Source organism: Salvelinus fontinalis, chromosome 4, assembly GCF_029448725.1.
Source record: "Salvelinus fontinalis isolate EN_2023a chromosome 4, ASM2944872v1, whole genome shotgun sequence".
Lineage (NCBI taxonomy): Eukaryota > Metazoa > Chordata > Actinopteri > Salmoniformes > Salmonidae > Salvelinus > Salvelinus fontinalis.
In genome coordinates this window covers 80,641,169-80,651,050 of record NC_074668.1, presented here as the reverse complement: position 1 = coordinate 80,651,050, position 9,882 = coordinate 80,641,169, and the positions used below count along the sequence as shown (strand labels likewise).

Below are 9,882 nucleotides of genomic sequence, written 5' to 3'. Positions count from 1 at the left end.
CATCAAACACATGTAGCTAGTTCTCGTTTCCATCTCATAGTTTGACAATGATACAATGGTGAAAAAACACTAGGTGTTTTACAAAGTGAGTGCTGTTGAAGCGCCATAAATGCTTACAAAGAAACATTTGGCCTATTTGGGATTACATTTTAGCCTACTTGATTGGGCTGTTATATTCTATATGAAAGATAGGACCACGATTCAACAAGTGAATACAGGCAAAGGATGTTAGGCTACTCTATCTCACTGACATTAGCTGACTTTTCATCTTTCAAAGCTTAATTTGACTCAAAGCAAAGATAGAGGCAACACAGAATTAATTCAAGTGAAGTCTCGCGGTGTTTAGACACATTTCAGACATCTTGCATTTTTCAGTCTGAAAGAACAAATTTATAAAATACCGTTGACTTCATCGGGCCAAGCGAACCCGAAATAACAGGGCCTTTATTGTTGATATTCGTGACTTATTTGTATTTCGAGCGAATGCATGTGAGGTTATAGGTGGCTGAACCGAGAGCTCGCGTGCCAAACCACTGAGTGGATTGTCTCTCCCGGGGCTCTCGAGCCGTATTGTGCGTCATTTTCATAGCTGCATTTTGTTTTTCTATCGAGGCAACATGGCAACTCCCGCCGCGGTAAATCCATCGGGTAAGTCGCGATTTTATTTTAAGGAAACATCAAAAACAGTGGGGGTTTAATGGTGATTTATATCTTTAAAATGTCAAATGTATTTTTGACATTTACCGAAATGGAAAGCGGAGGCGCTTAACTCGAGACGCAAACGTCAGGCTCACAGAGCTCGAGCTCTCCACAGCATCCCCTTCCCCCACGTAGCTATCGCAGCCTCAAAACACTTTCTGTACACCTATAAACGTATTTTCTTCATTATAGCGTGAACATACGTCCATTATTTACACACAAACAGCCTATGATAGCTTTTTAATGTATTGCATGTATTTTCTGCATGATGAGATGCTGGTTGCATTTTGGCTCAATCCAACAGGCAGCTAGTTAGCTGCTGCTACGTGCTCTGATTTCACTGAATAGCCAGTCCCCCTCACGATACAAAGGTTATTTAGCATATCCGAGCCCTTGGCCTATCGACGTTAACTCGGGCAATATGAGTCGAGTCATTTCGACGTTTGTCACTGGTGGCAGTGACAGCGGTTTGTTGGTCCCTCTCCATCGCCGGTTGATTCGATAGTCATTAGCTAGATGAAATCTGCAGCTTGCTAGGCGCTAACAACACATTTGTAGCCTGGCTTTCTTTACTCGATGTTATTTGAGGAAGAAGGTAACGTTTTTAGTGAACGGCCTAAATAGTAACCTAGTGGCCTAGCTAGTCTTATTTGCATGACCAGTAAAACTACCTTTAACTGCCTAGCTTTATTTACCTGTGTTTGAACCTTGAAGCTCTAGTTGTCATGTAATGACAGTCATAAAGGAGTTAATTACATTGTTGCTGTTATGTAGTTATTACGTTGTTACATTGTTACTGAGCAAATAAATGTACACACAGCATACACTTTTTTTGTTAGATTTTTACTGTATTGCGGAAGTACTAGGCTACAATGCATCCTTAGCTGAAGTGCAATTATATCACTGGCGCTCTTATTAATATAATCAATTCTGGGCAATGATACAAGTTTGGTCGTGATATAGAAGCAAAACATTTAGAGGAAGGCAAACAATGGTTTGTATACGCTTTGCTGAATTGCTGCTTGTCATCAAATATGTGTAGGCTATGGAATGTAGCCTGAGCCTTGTGTGTTGAAAAATAATACTCTAAAAGTAGGCCTAAATCTAACGTTTCCTGATGTGCATTCACTCCCGTTCTATTTGCTCTGTTTAGCCAAGGCCTGATGTCTTTTGTATACAGTAACGTTAACTGATTATTGAAACTAACTGTTCTACTGCCAAAAACATTTAATAAGAAATTCATCTTCGATTTTACTGTCATTTCCAATAATAACCACAACAGCAGGCCTCTCTCTCTCTCATTGGATATGTAAATGAAGTCTAATAAAGAAATGACTGGGGTGTTAACAGCACTGTGGCTGCATATAGAGTTGCCATGTGAAGAGAAGCATGGAACAGAATGAACAATCAACTGATTATTACCTGGGTTGCGTCCCAATAATATTTCATTTTTCCTGAAGAGTACACTTGTTAACTACTTCCTACGAATCTAAAAGTATAGCATTTTACATTTTAAAATGTTATTTCCCAAGAGCATTATTTTTCATTAAAGCCATATTACACAATGCATTAATCTCCTCTTATCCCAGTAACAAACCTATTTGTCAGATTATGCGATAGGATATAATCCATGTTTGTTGTGTTTTGTTGTGAGAGCCAGTGATATTATGATGTCTTTGGGTGGATTGAAGAAGCGTGCTGAAAGATTAGGCTACTCAGGGAATACTGCTACTAGACATGGTGGCTCCTAAGTAATAATAGGAGCACTAGTTTCTCCAGCTCTAGCCTCCTGTAGCCAGACGCTGTGTGTCCTGGCTGTCCTCTCCAGCCCTAGCCTCCTGTAGCCAGACACAGTGTTCCTGGCTGTCCTCTCCAGCCCTAGCCTCCTGTAGCCAGACACAGTGTTCCTGGCTGTCCTCCCCAGCCCTAGCCTCCTGTAGCCAGGCACAGTGTTCCTGGCTGTCCTCTCCAGCCCCAGCCTCCTGTAGCCAGACACAGTGTTCCTGGCTGTCCTCTCCAGCCCCAGCCTCCTGTAGCCAGGCACAGTGTTCCTGGCTGTCCTCTCCAGCCCCAGCCTCCTGTAGCCAGGCACAGTGTTCCTGGCTGTCCTCTCCAGCCATTGCCTCCTGTAGCCAGACACAGTGTTCCTGGCTGTCCTCTCCAGCCCTTGCATCCTGTAGCCAGACACAGTGTTCCTGGCTGTCCTCTACAGCCCCAGCCTCCTGTAGCCAGACACAGTGTTCCTGGCTGTCCTGTCCAGCCCCAGCCTCCTGTAGCCAGGCACAGTGTTCCTGACTGTCCTCTCCAGCCCTTGCATCCTGTAGCCAGACACAGTGTTCCTGGCTGTCCTCTCCAGCCCCAGCCTCCTGTAGCCAGACACAGTGTTCCTGGCTGTCCTGTCCAGCCCCAGCCTCCTGTAGCCAGGCACAGTGTTCCTGACTGTCCTCTCCAGCCCCAGCCTCCTGTAGCCAGGCACAGTGTTCCTGGCTGTCCTCTCCAGCCCTTGCCTCCTGTAGCCAGACACAGTGTTCCTGGCTGTCCTCTCCAGCCCTTGCCTCCTGTAGCCAGACACAGTGTTCCTGGCTGTCCTCTCCAGCCCCAGCCTCCTGTAGCCAGACACAGTGTTCCTGGCTGTCCTCTCCAGCCCTGTGTAGCCAGACACAGTGTTCCTGGTTGTCCTCTCCAGCCCTGTGTAGCCAGACACAGTGTTCTCACCTAGAACCACAGTACGCCATGCTATGTCTGGCTGCCACCTCCTGAGCACTAGTTATTATGCATGTATGAGTTGAAGTGTTGTTTATATACCTCCAGGCTACTTCATGAATGAATGAATTAGTTGGTTGGTTCTTTGCTGGGGTCTGCATTGCATTTGGGGGTTTTCTAAGACAGAGAAAAGTAGAAGCTAGTGGAGGAGAGAGGGAAGGATAGGAAAGGGAGGGAGAGGAGAGGGGAAACGCTAGCTTGTATCAAATATTAACAGAACTGCTGGGAGCACTGGGGCAGACAAGGGGGTTTGTTTAGCATATCCATAACATCTGGCTGAAGGAGTGAATGAGTAGACCAGAGAGAGAGAGTAGACCAGAGAGAGAGAGAGAGAGGGTGAGTTGGTAGGCCTGGGAGAAGGAAAGGCACAGAGAGAGAAATTGTGATTTGGCACGCAATGTGCTTCAGCTCACCACCCAGCACGACACAGAGCGCCATATTCAGTCTTTCTGTGTCCTGAAACAGGCTGGATTTAGGCTACATTGAAAACAACAGAAAAGCCACCATGGAATGTTCTTCTGGAGGTTCAGGTACCACATGGCCATGTCCACGCTTTCAGAGTAATATTAATGCAGCTGTAATACAGTCACAATGTCTCACAATGTCTAATGCCATGTTCTCATGTGGTACCTTTCTCTGTCCTCTGTTCCAGAGATGGGCAGTGAGTTGCCGGGGCCAGTTACTATGCCGGGGGCGGTGGTGGGGGCGGGCCAAGTGAGGATGGGCGGAGCCATGCCGGGCCGCGGGGGCAAGAGGAGATCCGGAGGGTGAGTACTATTTTATATCTGCATTTTACCCACAAGGCTATTCCACTGGTGTTCCAGGAGTATTACACCAGTATATCAAGAGTATTCCATGTTTATCCCAGGACCAAATATCAATAGAATTGCTTCATTATTCCAATAAGCAGAACTTCAGGCATGGATAACAAAAACACAGAGCAAGCACACAGCCAATATTCCAATGTTGAATTTCAACAAGCTTTATTAGCAGGACAGAGTAACACGCCAGAGATATACAATGTGTGATAGTTTGACATAGTGCCACCGAAAAAAGCAAACAGTAATCTCATATAGCTGCATGTATGATTAAAAAAAACACTCTCAGGTCGAAGACAGAGGGAACAGAAGATTACGGGAGTATTCCACGGTACGTTAACCCCCGGGGCGAAATCAGGACATATTTACCCCATGCCCTGGCATTCTGCCTATACAACATACAGTGCATTTGGAAAGTATTCAGACCCCTTTACCTTTTCCACATTTTGTTACATTACAACCTTATTCTAAAATGGATTAAATCGTGTTTTTCCCCCTCATCAATCTACACACAATACCCCATAATGACAAAGCAAAAACAGGTTGGATGGGGAGCGTTGCTGCACAGCGATTTTCAGGTCTTTCCATAGATGTTAGATCAGGTTCAACTACGGGCTCTGGCTGTGCCACTCAAGGACATTCAGAGACTTGTCCCGAAGCCACTCCCGCGTTGTCTTGGCTGTGTTCTTAGGGTCGTTGTCCTATTGGAAGGTGAAACTTTGCCCTAGTCTGAGGTCCTGAGCGCACTTTGTTCCGTTCATCTTTCCCTCGATGCTGACTAATATCCCAGTCCCTGCTACTGAAAAACATCCCTACAGCATGATGCTGCCACCACCATGCTTCACCGTAGGGATGGTGCCAGGTTTCCTCTAGACGTGATACTTAAGGCCAAAGAGTTCAATCTTGTTTTCATCAGACCAGAGAATCTTGTTTCTCATGATTTGAGAGTCTAGCGGGCTATCAGGTGCCTTTTACTGAGTAGTGGCTAACGTCTGGCCATTCTGCCACAAAGGCCTGATTGGTGGAGTGCTGCAGAGATGGTTGTCCTTCTGGAAGGTTCTGCCATCTCCACAGAGGGTTCTTGGTCACCTCCCTGACCAAGGCCCTTCTCCCCAGATTGCTCAGTTTTGCCGGGCGTCTAGCTCTAGGAAGAGTCTTGGTGGTTCCAAACGTCTTCCATTTAAGAAAGATGGAGGCCACTGTGTTCTTGGGGACCTTCAATGCTGCAGAATTATCTTGTACCCTTCCCCAGATCGGTGCCTCCACACAATCTTGTCTCGAAAGCTCTACGGACAATTCCTTCGACCTCATGGCTTGTTTTTTTCTCTGACATGCGCTGTCAACTGTGGGAGACAGGTCTGTGGCTTTCCAAATCATGTCCAATCAATTGAATTTACCAATCAAGTTGTAGAAACATCTCAAAGATGATCAATGGAAAACACATGTGCATGAGCTCAATTTTATGTCTCATAGCAAAGGGTCTGAATGCTTATGTATATAAGGTATTTCTGTTTTCTATTTTTTATACATTTTGTCATTATGTGGTATTATGTGTAGATTGTTAGTAGATTTACATGAATTTTAGAGTAAGGCAGTAATGTAACAAAATGTCAAGGGGTCTGAATACTTTCCGAATGCACTGTATCCATTATACATCTAGCCTACACAAACATGAAGAAATGAAAGAAAAAGCCATCTGGGCAATATGGCAACTCGACATGACACGGAACACAACAGGGACCTGTCTAGGGCATCTTTTATTTACTCCTTACATGAATGTCTGTGGATAGAGAAACTGGAGACATGTCATTTCCAGTAGGAGCCTGACTAAGACGGTCAACAACACAGAGTAATGATCCTCAATTTTCACTGAGATAGGCCTGTGCTTGGTGGAAGCATGCTGTATGTATACTGCATTACCTCTACTATAACGCATAACCGTGCATGCTGCATTACCTCTACTATTAGACATAACCATGCATACTGCATTACCTCTCGTATCAGGCATAACCATACATACTGCATTACCTCTACTATCCCACATAACCATGCATACTGCATTACCTCTCGTATCAGGCATAACCGTGCATACTGCATTACCTCTCGTATCAGGCATAACCATGCATACTGCATTACCTCTACTATCCCACATAACCATGCATACTGCATTAACTCTCGTATCAGGCATAACCGTGCATACTGCGTTACCTCTCGTATCAGGCATAACCGTGCATACTGCATTACCTCTACTATCAGGCATAACCATGCATACTGCATTACCTCTACTATCAGGCATAACCGTGCATACTGCATTACCTCTACTATCAGGCATAACCATGCATACTGCATTACCTCTCGTATCAAGCATAACCATGCATGGTGCATTACCGTTACTATGGCGCATAACCATGCATGCTGCATTACCTTTAATATCACACATAACCATGCATGCTGCATTACATCTACTATCACACATAACCATGCATACTGCATTACCTCTACTATCATGCATAACCATGCATACTGCATTACCTCTCGTACCAGGCATAACCATGCATGGTGCATTACCTTTACTATCCCACATAACCATGCATACTGCATTATCTCTACTATCACACATAACCATGCATGCTGCATTACATCTACTATCACACATAACCATGCATACTGCATTAACTCTACTATCCCACATAACCATGCATACTGCATTAACTCTACTATCCCACATAACCATGCATGGTGCATTACATCTACTATCACACATAACCGTGCATACTGCGTTACCTCTCGTATCAGGCATAACCGTGCAGACTGCATCACCTCTACTATCAGGCATAACCATGCATACTGCATTACCTCTCGTATCAAGCATAACCATGCATGCTGCATTACCTCTACTATCACACATAACCATGCATGCTGCATTACATCTACTGTCATGCATAACCATGCATACTGCATTACCTTTACTATCGCGCATAACCATGCATACTGCATTACCTCTACTATCACACATAACCATGCATACTGCATTACCTCTGCTATCACACATAACCATGCATACTGCATTACCTCTCGTATCAGGCATAACCGTGCATGCTGCATTACCTCTCGTATCAGGCATAACCGGCATACTGCATTACCTCTCCTATCAGACATAACCATGCGTACCACATGACCTCTCCTATCAGACATAACCATGCATACTACGCTGTGACATGTTAGTCTGTGTTGGCGCCTTCTAATTCCTGGTTTCCTTGGTTACTCACCTCCCTATAACTGGAGGAGAAGATCTGAGGTCCCTCCCCTGAGAACTTCTCTCCTCCAATGCGTTTTGAGAAGGAGGCAAGGAGAGAGGACGCGGGGAATCGAGGAAAGACAGTTGAGAAAGAGCCATTGAATAGGGCAAGCCACATTACTGAGGGACTGCATGTGACAGACAGAGACAGACAGGCAAGCAGACAGAGTGATACTTAGGAATACAGAGGCAGACAGAGTGATACTTAGGAATACAGAGACAGACAAATACTCATCAGTCACTTCTACTATTATCAGAAGAATGAGTGGGAGAAGATTATTATCACAGACTATAGCATTAAGGTGAAGGCTGTAGTTACTGAGCACTCAACTCATGACTCTACTCAGTGACTGTGTTCCTTTATACCTCACTTATAACAGTAACTAGCCCTCTGTTTAACTCTGTCTTGGTCCGTCATCAGGTGCAAACTCGACCGGAGGCTGAATTCAGTCAAGTCTAAGAATCATTCACAATCTCAGTCATATATGCTCTAGCTAATCAGTCATCAGATTAAGTGAAATGTACATCGCTTTGACACACGCACGCACGCACGCACGCACGCACACACACACACACACACACACACACACACACACACACACACACACACACACAAGAACATCTGTATCAAGACATCACAGGTCAATTCAGTAGTCTGTTAGACACACCGGTGTGAGATTGAAAAACGCCACTCTGGACGAGTCATCACTAGTGGCATGGCAACCTTTCAACTGCAGAGTTGGCCTCAGCGGTTTGCACTTCCCACACTTCCTCTCTGCTCTGAGCAATACCTACTTGATTGTACCTTTTTAATAATAACAATATGTTTTATTTCTATAGTGCTGTTCATGTGAAAGGCAAACAACACAAATTGCTTTACATTACAAAGGCAGCGTGCGAAAAACAGCTGTAACACCTCTGGAACAGTTTGTCATTCTGACGTGTTTGTCCGTTCAGTGTGTTGACTCACTTGACTAAAACAGTAAGATGTTAAAGTTATGATTTCTTCTCACGTTGCGTTGTTTCTTGACACACTTGCTTACTATTACATGTTGTGTTAACAGCAACCTTGAAATGTACTCAAATGCTGCATAAGAAAAGACTCCTCAGAAATGTGTCCGTAACTTACGGTTTTTAATGCTCTTTCTGATACTCTTTAACCAAATGTCTCAGTGAAGTTGAGTTGTAGTTTTTTCATCATAACATGTTGACTGCAGGGCCCATGGGCCCTAGTCCAAAAGTGGTGCACTATAGGGGCAAAGTGTGCCATTTGAGACTCAGTCTTAGTGTCGAGGGACGCATAGGAAATTTATTAATTTTCTGTTTGGCAGTAACTATGCATTTCACAATTTCTGTTGCTGTTGCACCAGGGCCTTTTTCAGTAGGAACAGGGGAGGAAATAAGCATTCTCATTGTTCAGTAGGAACAGGGGAGGAAATAAGCATTCTCATTGTTCAGTAGGAACAGGGGAGGAAATAAGCATTCTCATTGTTCAGGAGGAACAGGGGAGGAAATAAGCATTCTCATTGTTCAGGAGGAACAGGGGAGGAAATAAGCATTCTCATTGTTCAGGAGGAACAGGGGAGGAAATAAGCATTCTCATTGTTCAGGAGGAACAGGGGAGGAAATAAGCATTCTCATTGTTCAGGAGGAACAGGGGAGGAAATAAGCATTCTCATTGTTCAGTAGGAACAGGGGAGGAAATAAACATTCTCATTGTTCAGGAGGAACAGGGGAGGAAATAAGCATTCTCATTGTTCAGGAGGAACAGGGGAGGAAATAAGCATTCTCATTGTTCAGGAGGAACCGGGGAGGAAATAAGCATTCTCATTGTTCAGTAGGAACAGGGGAGGAAATAAGCATTCTCATTGTTCAGTAGGAACAGGGGAGGAAATAAGCATTCTCATTGTTCAGTAGGAACAGGGGAGGAAATAAGCATTCTCATTGTTCAGGAGGAACAGGGGAGGAAATAAGCATTCTCATTGTTCAGTAGGAACAGGGGAGGAAATAAGCATTCTCATTGTTCAGGAGGAACCGGGGAGGAAATAAGCATTCTCATTGTTCAGGAGGAACAGGGGAGGAAATAAGGATTCTCATTGTGGTAGCTCCTCTGTTAGAATTTTTATTTATTTTGTGTCCACTGGATTAGAAAGCTGGAAAGAGCTGTCAAGCTAATTTCCCTCAGCAGGAAAATATAAGCATACAGCCACACACACACACACACACACACACACACACACACACACACACACACACACATATGGACAGTTTACACACACACACACACACACACACACACACACA

The 9,882-nt window shown here is 44.4% G+C and overlaps 1 protein-coding gene across 9 annotated transcripts in view; it reads left to right on the top strand.

Moving 5' to 3' along the window:
* The first annotated feature begins 329 nt into the window (after nt 1–329).
* The window catches only part of LOC129854501 (aryl hydrocarbon receptor nuclear translocator 2-like), a 64,579-nt gene continuing 55,026 nt past the window's right edge, over nt 330–9,882 (top strand). For 3 of the 9 annotated variants that reach the window (XM_055921613.1, XM_055921610.1, XM_055921609.1), the window contains exons 1-2: nt 333–648; nt 4,115–4,229. In XM_055921613.1, the coding sequence (XP_055777588.1) occupies nt 618–648; nt 4,115–4,229 (146 nt within the window). In that variant the 5' untranslated portion in view covers nt 333–617. Of the gene's footprint in view, nt 649–3,927; nt 3,993–4,114; nt 4,230–9,882 lie in introns of all 9 variants that reach the window. The other 6 variants (XM_055921615.1, XM_055921614.1, XM_055921611.1 and 3 more) reach the window with 5 other exon arrangements.